We start from the raw sequence: 19,320 nt of genomic DNA, 5'->3' as shown, positions 1-19,320 counted from the left end.
CAACTAAGTAAAAACAAACTTGGCCATTTTGCAATTAACCAGCAATCCAAAACAAAAGCTGTGGGAGGCATAAGTCACTAGAATTAATGCCATGTAAGTTCTGAAGTCTAATGATGGTTCATGTAATTAAAGCACTGACTTGTCAGTGCTTTGGTCAGAGCACATTCTGTCAACTAGACTTAGCATGCAAAGTGTCTGGAGTCATGGCTAGTAAAGGGATTTAAAGAAGAGAAGCACTACTTTGCCACTCCTCTCTACCTGACCTATCTTCAGATGCTGCATTCAGTCATCTAAAATTTTAAGTTTTACATTTTTGACCCCTGCAGTCGCTGGATTCTTCCTTTGCTGCCTGTATCTCTGAAGGCTATTTCTGATGCAAAATCTGAATAGACATGCTGTTGTTTCAGACAGCCAATTTCTTGTCACCCCACAGCTTCATCATGCTTCACGTAGCAGTGAGGCATTCTCACCAGGAGCAAGACAGGCTCTAACTTGCTCTTTTTCTGCAAATAGCCTCCACCTGTTTTTTTTCACCAACAGTTGCTGCGATGCCTGCAAGGAACAAGACTTCATTCCACTCTGAGCCAAGTTTAAAACCTCCGTCATATACACAGCCATGGATCCTAAAAACAAACACAACACTATTTCTCTAAACCACATTATCAGTTTAGTCTGGTTTCCCCATTTTTATACAGTGATAGGGGATATGTTTTGCAGGGTTGTTTACTTAGCTAAGTCAGGGCGTTTTTCTATGTTCTTGTGAGACACAAAAGCATTGGGGAAATGGAGTAATCCATCATGGATTACAGCAGCAAGCTTAAATTCTCTCCATTTGAACTTAAGGCTTTCTACATCTTCAGGCTAAGTTTGCATCAAAGCTATTGGAAAGAACCAAACATGCATGGGTTTTGTCAAAAATGCCCATTTCCCTTCTCATCCTCGTGACATTTCACTATGTTGTTAGAAGAAAACATTGAGCTTGTTAATCATTAGAGAGAGAAAAATTGGCTGGGTGGGCTTGAATGGTGTGTTCTCCCATAAGTTTTCTCAAAATGCCTTACTCCAGCTAGTCATCTTGGACTTGAAGCAGAAATTGGTTTATGACCTAGAATTGTCCCTTCTGTGTTAAATAATAACAATAATAAAACTAATGAGGATCATGTTAAAAGTATCATTGTGGATGATTTCAGCATGAATTTAACCTCCCTTGATCATGGTTGCCTTCTCTTCTTACTTCCAAAATAAATCATATGGAGCTGGCTTTTCATTTTTTCAATGCCTGACTACCCAGGTACTTCATCAGCTCTTGTCTGCATAATCCTTCACCTGGTTTCAATCTCCACCCTTCAAGGCTGTCTGGTTTTAGCTTTGTTTTTCTACAAAAAAAAATCATTAGTATGATATATTGTACTGTTGTGTTTCTATCCCAAATTTTTTGTTATGTATATCTCTTATATTTGAATTTATCATCCGATAATAATGAATAGTATAAACAACCAACAGCCTAAATAAATGAATAATGAAATCCATCTTGGTTCTTGTTTTTGTCCAGACTTGAACTAAAGCTCCAGTCCTGCAACTTGATCTGAGGTCAACGGGGGTCCACAGAGGGCCACCCACACAGCTCTGATTGCAGACCTGGAGCCACAGATTGTTTACATTTTCCTAAAGAATCTAACATAGTGACCAGATAGGCAGGGAGCGTGACTAAAGAAAATACAGCTGCTGCCAGTGGATCAAAACTCACAAATGTGGAGGTGGAGAGCACTGCCTGGAAAATTCTGACAGGAGGCTGGCAGTGTACAACCAGGGTGGTGGTACAAAGCGTGCACAAGATGTGCTTGCAAATTCCCTAAAAGGTTTGAACTCCTTGTTGAGAGAGATATACTCAGAAAACTATCCTAAACAAACAATATTTTTCTACACTTAGAAATCATAGAAAGACAGAAAGGTTTAGGTTGGAAGGGACCTTAAAGATTGTCTAGTTCCAACCCTTTAAGGGTGCCTCTGGTTTACATAAACCAGGATCATCTGTTTAAGTGTTGCCGCTTTGCTTCCTATATAGGGGACAAACAACAGGGAATTTGAGAAGCCCTTGGAGTCAGGATGGGGATATTTTGCTCACTGCAGCTCCCTTGGTAGTGAACCACTCACCAGTGCAACCTGTTGCAGGTTAATGTGCTTAGGGAAGCTTCTTCCTGAGGAGACATCCAGGAAAGGCTTCTTATACCAGGGCCACCTTTCACATTCTCCAGAGTTGTCTGCCAGTGGTTTTCCTTTTTTGCCCTTAGCTGACATGGTTACCAGTGAAAGCAGCAGAGGCTCCAGAAAGAGGACCTTCCTGAGATCCCTGTAGCTGCCAGTTCTCTCTTTTTCTTTTAATGCCTGAATTCTCTTGAGTAAACACAATATTTGTCTGAGCCATGAGTGAAGACTTTGTCTTCTCCACTGCCTTTGAAATGACCATGTTTTGGTCCAGAAACTGCACTGTGCTGTAAAAACTGGCTTTGCTTTTGACGTTGTAGAGAGCCAACATGAGTGTCACTGTATGTGGAATAGGATTGTCTTCCAAGTAAGACACCTGAATGTGCAGGTGCCCATGGAGGTGTCTGAGCTCCCTTTACAGTCAGTGGGAAGTTGGGGTTCTGTTCAGCTGTCCATGACTGCAGAACCTGAGTGCTCAAACCTGCATTACACCATCAGTGCCACAACACTCTTGGAAACTAGGCTGGGATTTATTTGCCCTAATGTCACCAGAAGCTTATGTGTGATCTTCTAAATAAAGCTCATAGCCCAACTGAAGAAAGCCACCACTAGACCTAAAACTAAGTCTAGGTTCCTTTACCTGGCTGTGAGCATCCAGAGACATTTGAAATACCTGCAGAGCATCCACATGGATGGAAAAATGTGACAGCCTGTGGGAAAACTGCCATGCAGCATGTCCTGAGGCATGTCACATGGCACTTAATCCCTGTGCTTGGGCATCTGAATCCCACTAGTAAGCTCTAAAGCCCCAGCATGATTTGGGAAGTGAAACATGAAGTTCTTGCAGATCTCCTGGTGCACAGTCTTGGTGCAGTAACACCTTCCAAAGACTGTAGCATACAAAGTGTGCTTATTTGGTTGCTTAATGTTTATAAAGAAGTTTGGGATTCATCTGGGTAACAACACTACGCACATAAAAAGTCATTATCTCCAGTGCTTCCTATGAAAATCTTGATATTTACCACCCACTGGCATTTACATAAAGTATAGCATTTGCAGTGTAACCTGACACTTAGAATAGAAAAAGTCAATTTAACAACCTGAGGCAGTAAATGTTAAAACGTGAGTTTTCATTTACACAGAAGTGCAAATTTCTTTCTAGAACATTCTGAAAGGGACATGATGTGAACATCCTAATATTTCTGTGGCATTTATCTCATTGTGTTAGATTAATTTGTTCTTTTTCAGGGCACAGTAAGCATTTTTTGGAAGCAATTTCTCTTTCACTTTATAGCAACTGACCAGGAAACCAAAATCTTTGTGACCAAAAGGTAATTAAAATTTTTTGTTTCTCCTTTGCTTGGAACAGGTGCCTATTCCCTCTCTATTCGAGACTGGGATGATATGAAAGGAGATCATGTCAAACATTATAAGATTCGTAAACTTGACAATGGTGGATATTATATCACAACTCGGGCACAATTTGAAACTCTTCAGCAGCTGGTTCAGCATTATTCAGGTAATTTTTCAGATAATTCATTGCACTCTGAAGTATTTTAAAACAAAAGTGTTTGCTGCTGAGCTGATGTATGTGTAAGATGCCCTAAAGAGTCATTTGAGCTATGACTCTTCCTTGTTGTAATGCATCTTCCATTATCCCTTTCCCATTACAGTTATAAATGGCTTTGAGTGCCATTTACAGTGTACAGCAGCAGAGCTTTTAAAATCTAACACTTTAGTGAGGTAAAGGTTTTGCCTGGTTTCCCTCCTCTAAGCAAACAGAATTACTGAATTCGACTTGCCCACCTCAAAGCATGAATTCCCTGTGAATACACAAGTGCTAATATGGACCATTTTGCAACATACTGTTGCTAATAAAGCAAATATGAAATTGCATTGTGGAATTCAGTCACCAAAGAGCTTGCATATATTGCCTTTCTCCGATTTTCTCCCTGGATTCGTGTTCAATGTGCTAAGTATTAACATTTAAATTATAATCAGTCCTACTTTAAAAATAAATAAGACAATGTGGGTGTTTCTTGATGCACACTGTTTTGTGTTCACCCACCAAGCTCTTTGCGTATTTTGACTCCTGTGATTAAAAGATGGCAGGCACTATTCCACCCAAAAATGCATCCTGCTGTCACTGGTGATTGGTATACAATAAATACAACTTTTAAGCCCCCCAAACCCCTGCACAGGACAACTGGTTCTTACACAGAAGCCTAACATGCTTCTCAACAGGGTCATCTTTAAGCAGAAATTCACAGTTTGAATTATTATGCCTTTGGGGGTTTATTTCCTTTACTTTAGCTTTTCATACTGTTAACAGATGACCCCAAATGCTTGCTGCTCAAAAACTTCTTGTCATTTTTACTTGGGAAATCAACTTCTCTGTGGGGCATTTTTTCTGTATTCTTTGTATTCTGTCTGCTGTATTCTTATGCTATTCATACTAGACATCTGGCTGTCTTCTCCACCCAGTTTCTCATGGGTGTATGCTGCCAGGGAGAACTTCTAGTTGTTTCTGGTGACTCTACTTTAAGCTAAATAAGGTATAAAAACTCACATCTAAGGAAGATAATTTTTAACCCCACTATACCAGTTGGTATATGTCAAGTTTTAGTTTTCTGTGGTCAACTTATTTGGGTGGTGTATTTTTCCATGCACAGAAGAAGAATCAAACGGATCTGGAAACAGCCATTTCTGTGCAACACAGAGGCATAATCAGTAGGATCCAGGTGGGGTAGCTCTGGAGGACATGGTACAGACCACACTCCAGAGGTTTCACCTGCAGTCTCCCAGACCTGGGCAAACACAGGAGCCCTTATTCCATACAAACCCCTACTGACTCAAAACATAGAGTCTGCCTCTGCACTCTGAATTGTGGGAGGTAGATTAGCCACAATGCCTTGTGAGTGCCTAGATTTGCTTCTAGGGACAGCTCAAAGATGCCCCAATGACTCTGTCAAGATCAATGGTTCCTGAAGAGCCACTGTTGAGTCTATGTCAGTGCCTTCATGGCAGGCCACGTATGCTGTGCAGCCCACCCTCAGCCTTCATCCCACAGCTGTCCAGGCTGGAGGACCCCTCCTGTCCAGGTAGTTGGAAACCAAGCTACTCAGGTAGACAGTCTGCAGTTTGGTCTCATGTAAGCAGTCCTGGGTCAGGAGCTGGAAGTATACAGTGGATCTTTGTGCAGACACAGCACAGGCATCCCTGCACTGTGCTCCCTTTGTACTGCCAAATACCCTTATTACCCAAACTTACCTCTTATCCCAGACCCTTCTCACCTGGATAATACAGTTAACTGCTGTCTGGACTTTCACAGATGAGATTTACAAATGAAAAATTCTGAGATCCCCAGGGTGTCCTGGTGTCAGCCTAAAGTCCAGTAACATCACGTCTGAAGTTGAAGCACCATTCATGCAATCTTTAACAGCATAAACTCTTGTGCAGGCAGTCTGGGCTTAACTTAACCAGCATGCCAACCTATTTTTCTCAATTAAAGAAAAGAAGGAGCTCTTAAACACCTCCAGCTTCTTTCTGCAGCTGTCCAAACTCATAAGGAAGCTCTCCAGATACCATCCATATTTTGCGTCGTCCATACCCTGAGGTTCGCATTGGAATTATCTTGGAATAATACATGCCAACTGGTTGGCTAATCTTCCCTGTTTGGTGCTCTCTGTTGTCTTGCTACAGGAGACACAATGAGATCCTTGTCAGGGTGTCTGTAAGGATTTCCCCACCATCCCACAACATTTGTGCTGATGAGCTAGAGATTGGTGTTGCAAGGAGCTTCAGTACTTGCCCAGCTTGTGATGCTGGAACAAACTGTTCACCTGCCTAGAAAGAAATCTTGCACAGAAGAATACAGTTTGAGTCTGAAGTACAATTGCAGTTCCCCACCTTGTTCTGCTCTCTGCACCTGTTTTAAGATACAAGTTGCTGTGCAAGCTTTATATTGTAGTCTGCTTTGCACAGCAGAGTATACTACTCATCAATGTGTGTGTGTATTTATACGTTTATATACATATATATAATTGGTTTTACTCCTACTAAAATATGTTGTGTGACTCTTGTCACAGTTCAGTCTTCTGTGAAGCTTCACAAGAGATAAGTATAATGAACCTGAGCCAAAAAATGTAGGACTGGCTGCATGTGCTAATGAAGGTTTGCTCTAGAAAGAATGTCAGAAAAAGTCTTTTACATGACACCTACAAAAACACCTTTTCACAGAGCAGAATATAGAAAATACCTTTTCCCAGGATATGAAATACTCCATCAAATTTTCATTGCTGTCATTTTCAGAAAACAAAAATTAATCCTCTCAGTGTTTCTTTTACTCAGTACAGAAACAGCTTGTAATTTACAGATTTTTTTATAAAAAGTTATACTGTGCTATAGTAACCAGTTACTCGTGAGGTTACCTTAATGCAGCATTGTCGGAGGAGGGAAATCCTGAATCCACAAGAGAAACCATTGGTGGCCACCTTCCATTTCAGGCTTTGGAAGCAGAGACTAAAATATTTCCTGCTCTGTCTCAAATGAATATGTTTCAGTGTTCAATTTCTAATCTTCCAGGATGCTTTGTGGTATGCAACTAACAGCTGTTGTGAGTAGCATTGTTTTTATGCTTACTGTTTTTGTCTCATGTCACACTTTTTTTTCTTTCCTCTCCTTTGCTGTTGGCTTCACTTCTGGCTCCATCAGAGAGAGCTGCAGGTCTTTGCTGCCGCTTAGTAGTCCCCTGTCATAAAGGAATGCCAAGGCTTACTGATCTGTCTGTCAAAACCAAAGATGTCTGGGAAATTCCACGAGAATCCCTACAGTTGATCAAGAGACTGGGAAATGGGCAGTTTGGGGAAGTATGGATGGGTATGGAGCGAAATAATTACTCTAAAATAGCTGTCTGTGTGGGGATTACAAGATGGAAGGTGAAAATGTAGGACGCTGTGACCCACAAGAAAAAAAATAGTCAAGCTCAAACTGTTCAAAAAAATGTCTTTAGAATCATCTCTTTGACTTTGAAATTCTTTAATCTTCAACTTTGTAATTGATGGCAAAAGAAAACTGAAATTCCATGTTTCCTTGGAAGGTTTTGATTTTGACAAATTACCACTGTCTTAATAATAAATCAAGGCTCACATGGTAATCCATTAGTTGTACCAAGAAGCCTTTTCCTGCAAGCCAACAAAAAAGTCCTTACCTTCAGTATCCAAAAAATCAGTGTTTGCAAATGAACTTTAATGCAGCACTGTGAGACAAGTCACCTTCCATCTTTCTCAATGCATGCATAATTTTGGATTATAAGTGTGTTTTTTTTATTAATTTCCTCTCCTATAGAGAAAGCTGATGGTTTGTGTTTTAACTTAACTGTGATTGCTACGAATAATACCCCACAAACTGTTGGATTGGCTAAAGATGCATGGGAAGTTGCACGTGATTCATTATTTCTGGAACAGAAGCTTGGTCAGGGGTGTTTCGCTGAAGTGTGGCGTGGTAAGGCAGAGAATATATTTTGCTTTGGATGGATCTTTTAAGGCCCTCTTAGCTGAAATAAACATTTCAAGTAGAGATCTTAAAGTGAAAAGATCAGAATAGTATGAAATGTTAGTTCACATTGCCTGAAACAGCCAAACCTAAATACCTTCCAAGGGGAAGCTTCCTTTCACCTGCACACACTAGTATGAGAGGTTAGGGAAATAGACTTCATGAATTGCATTGGGTTGATTTGGGGAACTACACAATTGCTAGGTATTGAAATAGGAATGATGCTAAACCTGTAAGGCAGAATGGCTAACCAGAAATTAATCTGGTAAGTAGACATTTTTCTTTCCTTGTATATTTAGCACTGATGGGTTCAGACCCTGAAAATGCTTTCATCCACTCTCCCAGTTTAAAAATAATGGCAAGTATCAGCAAGCTGATATTGTCAAGCTAGTTTTCCTATGCATCCACTTCTTTAAGTCTGTTTTGAAATTTGTGTCTGCAGCAGAACTCGGTAACTTGATATAGAGACCAGGGACAATAGAGGCAAAACTTGCCAGGCCCAGCTGAACCCCCACTCTATGGAACTCATTCTTTGCATGGGTGTAAAACAATAGCAGTTTACAATATGCATAAATCTTAGTATAGCCATAGCATTGAAACACAATACAGTGGCCATTTCATGAGAGGTGGCTCAGTTTTTGTGCCAAATTGTATTCTGTATAGACTCTTTAAAGTGACCAATTCAAATAAAGAATCACTCTCTGTTGTTTCTTCTGAAAAATTTGGTGGAGCAGTTTGGCCACTCTTTTTGTTGCAGAGATACAAAAGTATGTACAGCCAAAATAACCAATGGGTTCTCCTGGGTTCTTGCAGCTGTTTTCCATTGCAAGACTACAGCAAGGAGCATGGCAGCAAGTCTGTGAAATTTATGGAATTTATAGACTAGAAACATAGAAATATATAGAATCCCACAGAATTACAGTTGCAAAGAAAGCTGCCTATGTTTTCCATTGGCATCTGCAGATAACAGCAGTCTCACCTTCTTGTTCTCCATCTTGAATGGATGTGCAAGTTTCCAGCTGATGTTAATACTTAGTGGTCAGTTTCACGTGCCATAGATCTTAAACTGATACATTAAGTTAAAGGAGAAAATTTAAAATAAAAAAATTTAAAAAGCAGCTATGAGAAATAAAGTGCCAAGTACCAGTACCAAATATCTGTCAGAAATGCAAAAATTACTATTACAATTATGAAATTATGTTTCTTAATGTATAGTAAAAATGTTAACAGCCCTGAAGCATTACCCAATTGCAGTAGATTAATGCAGTAAAAGTTAATAAAAACTGCATTAAGTAGTAACTAACTACATATGGGAGGAATTCAGAGGGAAGTCTATGCTAATTTTCTATTAGAGAAGCATATCAAACCACAACAAGAAAATTTAGCTATCTAAAGTGGAATCTGGGCTGAGAGGACAAGTTAACATTTTTGTTTGTCTTTTTTTTAACTGGAGAAGTTCATAAAAGTATGTAAAAATAGACCTGCTGAAAACACTTGATGGTAACAGAATGAGTCTGGGGTTTTTATTAAGGCAATGCAAACAGATAGTACACAGTTAATCCTGTTAACACACCAGGTAAAATCCTAGTTTATTAATGCCAGTCTGGTGTTGATGAAACTAGGGTTTCATTCCTTCTTCATATAACTCGCAGTATCTCTGCAAAGTGGTTGTGACTGATGGCACACTGTGGTCCAGAGCCTCAGTCACCCCAGACAAAACACACTCCCTGTCCTTCATCAGAAAAGATTTTGGGCTCCCCTGCTTGAAATTAGGAGGTGAAACCACATCCTTCCCTGCTTACACAGTGCCACTAAAGCAAAGTTCTGCTTCAGCTCTGATTTGAAGGACTGAATGAAATTAAGACCTCAAGAGTCCTCCTTAAGCACACTGGGGTAGCAGAGGTAGTAACTCAAGACATTACACCATTGCCAGTACAGGTGGCACCTGTCACTGAACTAGCAGAAAAAGATCAAGGCATAATGAAAACCAAACTTGTACTGCACACTTTGGACTAATACATACCTCAAGCTCCCCCAGACATTTGGGACTGCCCTTTAGGTGAGGGGAGACACAGGCAGCAGCTCCTCCACTGCTCCTCCCCGGTCCTCATGGTGGACCTGGGACCTGAGCACTTGCACCAAAAAAAAAAAAAAAAAGACCTAGCTCATTTTATGCCCTGGCAGGCTGCAAAAGCTTATGATGAAGTTATTTTGACTTAACCAGTTCCCATGCAACAGCTGAACCCTGCTAAGAGTTAATGTCCTTTTAGCAGAGAAACCAGGGTTGTTTTACACGTTACCCTTTTTGATGGCATCTTAACTTCCAGGCCAGATCTGAGTCTGAGCCTTTGTGTATTTTGTAGACTTTCTGCTATCCTCATGCTTAAGTGCAGAGGAGTAATTTTTAGCCAATGTGATTCATTCCTGAGAGTCATTGAGTGTTGTTCTGCCTTGTCATACAGCAGCTCCCTACTAACAGATCACAGGTCCCATTCCAAGCCATTTCATCCCTGTCTCTGGAGCAGGGTTCTGCCAAGTCTGGGTAAGGGGCAACCAGAAAGCACTAGGAAAGTGGTCTTTCTGCCCATTTTAACCTTCCTTCCTTTCCCTTCCCCAGCAAAAAGAAAACAACAAAATAATCCACTGTTAACATAGGTGGGTTTTCTGGGTTTTTTTCCAGTCCTCCTTCTGCCCCTTGCAAATGCCAGAGTGAAGCCCCATCTCTTGTGGGATGCCCTGAGTCAGCCTTTCCCAGCTCTCTCCACGTCCTTCTGCAGGCTTTGGGTGTTACAGAAGGCTTGGTAGATGATGGCTGAAAAATGATGCAACTTGCCCATTTCAGTGCTGACCACAAGAACAAAGTGAAGTGGACAGGAACCACCTCATTTTCCATCAGTAGCTGCTGGGGATGAGGAGGGGAAGGAAAAAGACACATTTCAGTTTGGAAACATGCCTGTGTTTCTAAGATGAAATCAATTCAGAATTTGTTTCTTGGGAATTTTTCTGACAATATTTTTTCCCCTCTGACTCAGAACAAACCCAAAATGTCTTGCAAATAAAAAGTTCTGGGTTTAACCAGTGTTGTTACCAAAGTCTGTGATTGGAGCTGTGTTGTCTGTAGCAATTACTTGTTAGCAAGGGAATACATGAAGATGAGTTTCAGCAGTCCCATGTTTCTTACTCAGAAAGTTTCTGTGGAGATCAGTGGAAACATTGTCTGAGTAGGACAACAGCAATTGTGCCCCAATGCCAATGGGAGTATTATCTTTCAGTATAACAGAAAAAGACTAAAATATGGGGGAAGTGTGGGAGGAATATAATGATAAGGCCACATGGGAAACCAAACTTTAAAAAAAAAAGCCTCATTTTAAATGTCCTTGCTAGTATTTTCCTTGGGTACATTAGGCATCAGGTAGAAAAAGGAGCAGGAGATGTTTAATCTAACTAAGTGTCTGTGCTTGTAGGTACGTGGAATGGAAATACTAAAGTGGCTATCAAGACCCTGAAGCCTGGCACTATGTCTCCAGAATCCTTCTTAGAGGAAGCCCAAATCATGAAGAAGCTAAAACATGACAAACTGGTCCAACTTTATGCTGTGGTATCTGAAGAGCCTATCTATATTGTCACGGAGTACATGAGTAAAGGTGAAGCCAGAGCTGTTGTGCTTGATATTTTTTTCTTTATTGATGTTCCTTGAGGATACAGAGGGAAGAGCAGTGTGGTGCATGAACAGCTTGTGAGGAAGGAGAGAGGGAACAGGAAACTTAAACTCACCTCTGGCTTCAGAAGAATTATGAAATCCACTCTGAATTGTGCCCAAAACATGATGTACAAAGAAAATTTGTACTAGGTGAGGGAGAGAGAAGTTGGTGCAGCCCAAGTGGTTCCGACTGCTTCGGCACCTAAACTTCCCTGACAAGTGCAGATTGGCATTTTCTGAGTTTGATGATACTACCTGCTGCTCCACAAGATCCTAGCTTTTCCTGGCACCAGAGAGTTCTCATGGCATCTTCTCTCAGTGTTTACTTGTCAGCCTAGGATTTCTGTTTCTCCATTTAGCAATCCTGAGTTCTGTCACATGCACCTCACTCTCAGATCACAGCTTCATTTTCAGTCCATCCCATTTATCATTTTAATATGTGATATGCACATATGATTCTTTTACCTTCCCTTTGCCCTTCTCCCTTCTCTTTTTCTTTAAGCTATTTAATTGGTAACAATGTAGTAAAATGCAAGGAAAACCTTTCCCTCCGTCAGATCTCCAGCAGGGGTGCTGAGAGCAGAGCAAAAATTCTGCTTGGTTTGGAAAAGCAAATGAACCAAATAGGAAACATAAGTTCTCACAGAGAAGTTTCATTGTACATTGGAGGATACACTCTGAAATTTTAAGTGCATTTTTTCAGTCTATTTGGAGTTGATTTTTATTTTTCTGGCAGGTGCTTGCCCACCTCCCCCCTTGGAGGCATCCAAGTCCTGACTAACTCACACTTTAATCATATGTCTCAGTGACAAGCATGTGCTTTTTCCCTTTAAAAAAGAAAAAAAAAGGCTTTTCAAAATCCTTCTGAAGTACGTAGTTTATTTTGGCTTACTTTACTAGTTTGTACTGAAACATTTTACATCTGAGCTTGAAGCTGATGATTTATCAAGAGAGAAACGCCTAATCATCTGTCTTTTCCCCTTATTTATTAAACCAACTCACTGATCTTATTTAAAGGAGACTGCCACACTTCTCAGTTCAAATACAGGATTGGGACAGAAGCTAGAACATCCTAGGCATTTTTCTTTTTAAAGCAACAGAGTACCTCTTTGTTTCCCTTGCACAGGAGAGCTATGTCCTTACTGCTTTGGCTAAAGTTGTTTTCATTTCATTTCTACTTTGTCTTCTCTAGATTTGCATAGCAGTCTTCTAAAATTAATGGTTCATGCTGTGTTTAGTTCTGGGTTACCTAGAGAAGGAGCACTCCTCATTTCTCAGGAAAAAATAGCCTTTGTTAATGCTATCCCCCTTGGGCATAACGGGCTTCAGGCTGACCTTTCTTTTGGAGCAGGTTGAGCTGGGATCTGACTTTTTCCATAGCTTATGTGGCTTGGAACTGAGCTGATGCTTTGCAGCTAGCTGAGGTCTTTAGAGAGCAGCAGGTATGTAGTTTTAAAGAGCACTGGAAAAGTTAAGAAAGATCAGCTTTCTCAGTAATGGTCAGGAAAATTTAAAACAATGTTGTTTCTTTTCCCTGCAATTCTCCTCGTACTAGTGGCATATTCTTCTACAAGCCAACCTTAAAGATGAGTGAAGCAAGTATAGTAGGAGAAACTGTGCCTTGAACTCAAAACATTGCTGTCTTTCATATTGCACACACTGCTGCACCTCCATCCTGATCAGTATCCATTGTTTCCCTAACATCTCTCTATTGTGTCACCTCTGCATTTGCAGGGAGTTTACTAGATTTCTTAAAAGATGGAGAAGGAAGAGCTTTGAAGTTACCGAATTTGGTGGACATGGCAGCCCAGGTTTGTCTTCAGAATACTGAGCACTGAAGTGTGTATATTTTATAGCCCATGTATGTCTGAGTTCACTCTAAATGCTCTGGTTGTGCTCCATGCTCCTCGCAGGTGGCTGCAGGAATGGCATACATCGAGCGCATGAACTACATACACAGAGATCTGCGGTCTGCAAACATCCTAGTGGGGAATGGCCTAATATGCAAGATTGCTGACTTTGGATTGGCAAGACTGATTGAAGACAATGAATATACAGCCAGACAAGGTAAATACAGCAGCAGGTGTAGCACTGAGTGTCATTCTTGTGACAGGGGGAGAGCGAACACAACTTTGATAAGCTCTCTCATATGCTTCAGAGTTGCTTTCAGTAAATCCTGAACTCATTAACTCCCAGCCAGAAGTCCACTCCTGAGAGAATGTCTTATTTAGTTGTCTTCCCTTTATAAACTGGCCAAAATGAAGCAAAGATGATGAGTGAGAGCACAGTTGGGTGAAGTGGCAGTAAAGACAAGATCCTCATGGTGCCTTAACAAAGAGGATACTTTACTTATGAACCTTAAAAGTCTGAATGGGGTAATCCATAAAAACCTTTGTAAGCTATTTCTTTCGTAGTGTGTCGTCTAGTATTTATGAACCGCTGTCATCATTGCTGTGCTATTCTTATTTTCTTTATTTCATACAGGGCAGAGACTTGTGCCTCTGTGCAATGAAGCTGTCTCTCTGAGCACTATGTTTTCTTTGGGAACTTAAAAAGTTATTTTAATAGAAATACCATTTTCCCGGTGCCACACAGAGTACTGGGCACCAACGATCACTGATACACTATAAAAATGTATCAAAGAGTTTTGTAGCTTTTTTTAAAAAGCATGTGTGTTCAGACTGAGCCATGACATGGGCTCTTTGTAGTTAGTCATTCTTTACAAGTCATGCTTAGTTGTCAGATGTTGGTCCAAGCTGCGGAGCTACACTTTTGTTCTCTTTCTGCTGGCAGTACTTTGGTAGTGTTTGCTCAATATGTGTCAGTAAATACCACTCCATCCATTTCAGTGCCAAAGCCAAGGAGGGTCCCATTAAACCCTGTCGTATGTCACCAAAAAGCCACCTAAGTACTTCATAACCTGCATTTACCCCTTCCTGTTATCAGTTTCTTCTCTGGAGCAGAAGTTCCTGTTTCAGCATGGATCTTGCCATTAATTCTTAGGAAAGAGCTAACCTTTTTCTGTAACTTCTTCTGTAAGTGTTGACAGAAGGAGCCAGAGAGTTTCCAGCGTGTCTTGACTTGGCCTGGGAGCAGCAGCAGCTCTCATGCTGTTCTCACCCCTCTGAACTGCTGTCAACAGTACCTAGTCACAGGGATGTGGACCACAGGCTGCATCCACACTAAAAACTGCCTGCTTCACATACAGACAGTGAGGCCTGATTATTTTGGCGGGGTCCTTGAAGAACTTATGGTAGATACCAATGCAGAGATTTAACCACTATTGATTTCAGCCTGAGGGTGGGAATTGCTTCTTGCTAGGAAAAATAGCCTTGTGTCATTCTCTCCAGAGCAATAAGAGTGTGTGGAGGCTCTGGTAGACAGAAAGCTGCCTACTTGTCCTTCGCCTGTGTAAAACAACAAGAGTTTTCCTTGAACAAGGCAGACAGATCCAGTCTGCAAAATGGCTTTGAAACAGTATGCTGTATTATGTCCATTTCTGTCTGGTTTGCTGCCATGTCTTTTGTTCCCTTTGGAAACCACCCAATGTATAGTTTTACATGACTAATTATTTGTTTTCATAGACAAGTATGTGACCTACTTCTGGCCAGATCTCTTCAGGCTCCTGATCCCTAGGAAATCCTCTGATGACCCGTTTGCCTCCCAGTGTAAACCTCTCAGAACAGTTTTGCCCTCTTCACATGTTAAAAAAGCCATGAAAACCAGTCTAACTGATATTGAAGAGAAGCTTAGATTTTTTTTAAAGACAATAAAAATTACTGAATTTGGGGTGGGAAAACTTTGAACTGAGAAAAGCATAATGCCAGGACTGTCAGGGTAAGGGAGTGTAACCATGGGTATATCCTGCACTTCTTTCATGGCAGAAGTCATTTGTGTTGAGGAAAAGGTGCCTGGGAAAGGAGAATTTGTTTGGCTTTTAAAATGTATTGCTGATGATCTGGAGATCTGAATTATGTGTGCCTGGCTTCCTCTCATGGTGCACGTATGGAGAACTCCCCCATCCTTCCCATACTTGAGGGCAATGGACAATACTTCCTTCCCCTGACTTCGGGATCCCGCTTAAGTCCTTCAGAGCTACAAAATTCCTTAAAAGAGTGTAGGGGGTTGACCCTGGCTGCATGCCAGGAACCCACCAAAGCTGTTCTCTCACTCCCCACTGCAAAATGGACAGGGGAGAGAAAATATAACAAAAGGTTCATGGGTTGAGATAAGGACCAGGGGAGATAACTCACTGAATACCATCAAGGGCTAAACAGACTCATCTTGGGGAAATTAAGCAATTTTATTACTAGCAAGATCAGAGCAGGATAATGAGAAAATAAAGTAGATCTTAAAAAACACATTCCCCCACTCCTCCCTCCTTCTCAACTCTACCTCCTCCTCCTCACCCAGCGAAGCAGGGAGGCAGGGAGTGAGGGTTATGGACAGTTCATCACATGTTGTTTCTGCCACTGTTCTCAGGGAGAGGAGTCCTTCCCCTGCTCCAGCATGGGGTCCCTCCCATGGGAGACAGCTCTCCATGAACTTCTCCAATGTGAGTCCTTCCCACAAGCATCAGTCCTCCACAAACTGTGTCATCATGGGTCACCCTCCACAGGTCTTAGGGTATCCTCAGCTCCAGCGCCTGGAGCATCTCCTCCCCCTCCTTCTCCACTGACCTTAGTGTCTGCAGAGTTGTTCCTCACATATTCTCATTCCTCTCTTCTCGGGCTGCAATTACTTCTGCACAATAACTTTTTTTCCTCTCTTAAATATGTTATCACAGAGGCTTTACTATCATCACTGACTGGCTCAGCCTTGCTGCAGTGGCAGGTCTGTCCTGGAGCCACTGGTATTGGCTCTGCTGGACGTGGGGGAAGCTTCTAGCAGGTTCTCACAGAAGGCACCCCTGTAGCTCCCCCCATTTCTGAAAACCTGGCCACACAAACCCACTACAAAGAGAAACCCAAAGAGCTGTAATCACACACATCTTGTAGAAGGGTTTTCCTACTTCCACTAATGTTTTTTTGACCCTTTCTTAAGTGGTAGCTTGTTCTAGGAAGGAGTGCTTTTTTGTCCAAGTAGCACACTCAATTTACATTTCATTGCACTTGTCCTGGCTTCCAAGTCAGTTGGGCAGCCAGGGTGAGCACAGGATCTTTAATTTATTGAGGAAGAAACATGGTGTCTAATGTACCACTGGATTTTTTTTTCAAGTGGGATTCAGTTTTGGTATGTTTAGTTAAACTTCAGTTTGAATATTGCTTGGTGGAGACCACAGTATCAGAAGGAAATGGTTGCCTCTGCTTGTTTCCCATGACCTATTACTTCAGCCTCCAAGGGGATGCATCTGGGGACTGCTCTGTTTATCTAGCTGACTACTGCTTCAGTGGGAATTTTGACACGGGAGGAGAGCCTGGCCAGCAGAGGGGAGGGGGTTGGGGAGTGCTCCAGACTGGCAGCTCCTGTGGGAGAAAGGAAATGTTTTTCCTTGCAAAATCTGAAGATTAAAGCCTCTGGTCACTCTCTCCTCGGCAGTCATCCTTCTCTTGGCTTAAGTGTGTTAGTACAGAGCTCATTGTTGGCGTGGGGAAGAGGTGGTTTTCTCCAGCTTCGCTTGATCTCCTACTCCCTTCCCCCACTGTCACTTTTGTCTCTGATTAAATATTTTGAAAGGAAACAGATGGGGATGCTTGGAGCCCCGGCGGGCTTGAGTGCAGGATTCCTGAACCTGTGTGGGTATTACTTAGCCTGGTGGTAATGTTTTACTGACTGGTTTATTTTCTTCTTGGTTTGAACAAAGGAGGCCTGACTGCTCCTGATTTATGAGAGGTAAATAAAAAGCAGTTCGTTGTCTGCACTGCCATTTCTCAGCCATTGTCAGGAAGGAAAGAGATGGTCATGCCACTAATGATTTCAAGTGTGTGACTAGCAGCTATACACTGCCATTAAATAATACCAAAGAAAAAAGTTCTTGGCTTGTAATGAGCATTTGGCTCCTCTTGCTTTTAGAGGAAGTGAGTAATCAAAGGGGAAAAACATGCCTGTTAAAGTGACGCCCATTTCAAAGGCTACACTGGTGGACTGTATTGCAGCCTGCAGGGTTGGGGCTTGCTTCTTTTGGCTGTTGCAACATCTTACACACACACACACAGTGTCAGGCATTGAGTCTTGTTTCCTGCCACTGGTGAGGATGCTTATGTCAGTCCTGTAACTCCTGGTATCCTAAAGGGCAAAGAGAAACTTCCCATCATTTCCAACACAGGATTTCCCATGCAGTTCTGCTACTCTTGCACTGATCTGGTTTGCAGCTATGTGGAGTTTTGGCCAAGCACATGGCATTTTTGCGGAGAGTGCTGAGTGCTCCACAGAGTTGCTGGGTTAGAGTTGTTACTATTCTAAGCAGTAGCAGCTGATATAAATTTAAAATTGACTTAATAAAAAAAAAAAAAGCAGAGTTATTTTCCAGGCCACGTTTCTACTGCATACACTGGGAGCACTTACAGTAGTGCCACTCCAAGCACACATGAAACACTAAGGAGCATTCTGATGTCTTCCAGACAAGTCAGAGCTATTTTGGGAGCTCTAGTACTCGTTTGTAAACTCTCAGATATTTTTTGCCTCTTTAACACTTAGAAATACCTCCTTCCTGCCCTGCTTAAAAACAAGAGATGCTTCTTATTTTGATTTCGTAGAAATAAGCAGGGATTCCACCCTCAGCCCTCTCCAGTCCTTTTGTAGGGACCTGTTCACCAGCTAACCAGATCTGTCTTGTTCGTGACTGACTGTAGCATCGAGGGCTTTGTTCTCTTTACCTGCTGTTCCCTGGGCCAGCCCGAGAGAGGACAGGAGAAAGGACTCTTGCTTCTCAAGAGCCAGGCACTGAGGTCCCAGAGGAGGATCACTGACACTCTCCTCACACTGTTTAGACCTACAGTTCCGCATCTCATCCCCTGTTTCCTGAGGAGGGGGCTGCCTGGGAAGTCTGCTTCTAATGCTGATGTTTGTCCAGGCTTGTAACTTCATGTTCGTTCTCACGGCACAAGAAATGTAATTGCACAGTCCCTCCCACATGGCACTCATCATCGCCTGCCGGGGCTGACTCGCTTCCTGTTAGGTGCTTGCTTCAGCACTTTGTTTTTACCTTTTGTGGCTTTCCCTTTCCAGCCCCAGAAGCAATTCAGTGTCACACTGCATTCTCTGGTCACTAGCCCAAGAGCTCCCCAAGCTTTGGGGTCTTTGAACTTGGGGTGCTGCACTGGGTTTGGTTTTAAGGTACAAGAGGTAGCAGCTTCGTAGCATTTCCAGAAACAGGATCATTATCAAGCTGGCAGTGGCTCTGGGGCATGAATTTCAGAGGTCTCTGCTTCACCAAGATTTAGATCTCGAAAAAACAAAAGCTCTGAGGGATTTTTGCTTGCCTCAGAAGAAACCACGCTGAGAGTTGTATGTCAAGGTCACTCAATCATCCCAGCCCCCTCTACTCCTTCTCTTCACGTGACTGCTTATAGCCAGCGAAGAAATAAAGCAGTGCCACGGATTGATTTTTCCCAAGGAAATGCTCCTGAGAGATAACCTGTGTGAATGCCTGGGCAGAGCCGGGCAGAGGTCCCAAGAACAGAGCTGAGCCTCACAAAAATCCTCAGAGGCAGGAGGCAGGGCTGGCTGCCCTAACATTAAATTGGATCAGCAGCTTTGGTTTCATGTGGTTGCAGACAGTACAGAAACCCAAAAAAGGCTTTCCCCAGGCTGAAACGTTTCACAAAAAGGGACTGAGATAAAACCTGCAGATTAGTACCTCGCTTTGGGGCAGACAGGCTATCCTGACCTAATGAATGCGGTGTGCGGTTGGGTTTTATGCA

The 19,320-nt window shown here is 42.1% G+C and overlaps 1 protein-coding gene across 1 annotated transcript in view; it reads left to right on the top strand.

The window, feature by feature from the left end:
* The window catches only part of FYN (FYN proto-oncogene, Src family tyrosine kinase), a 54,048-nt gene that overhangs the window by 20,820 nt on the left and 13,908 nt on the right, over positions 1-19,320 (top strand). Inside the window, exons 6-10 of the mRNA XM_009078936.1 lie at positions 3,575-3,724; positions 7,552-7,707; positions 11,223-11,402; positions 13,193-13,269; positions 13,372-13,525. Coding sequence (XP_009077184.1) covers positions 3,575-3,724; positions 7,552-7,707; positions 11,223-11,402; positions 13,193-13,269; positions 13,372-13,525 — 717 coding nt within the window. The remainder of the gene's footprint in view (positions 1-3,574; positions 3,725-7,551; positions 7,708-11,222; positions 11,403-13,192; positions 13,270-13,371; positions 13,526-19,320) is intronic.

This window comes from Acanthisitta chloris, unplaced genomic scaffold, assembly GCF_000695815.1.
Source record: "Acanthisitta chloris isolate BGI_N310 unplaced genomic scaffold, ASM69581v1 scaffold18057, whole genome shotgun sequence".
NCBI lineage: Eukaryota > Metazoa > Chordata > Aves > Passeriformes > Acanthisittidae > Acanthisitta > Acanthisitta chloris.
The sequence above is the reverse complement of the archived record's forward strand: the minus strand, read 5'-3'. Positions and strand labels throughout refer to the sequence as shown.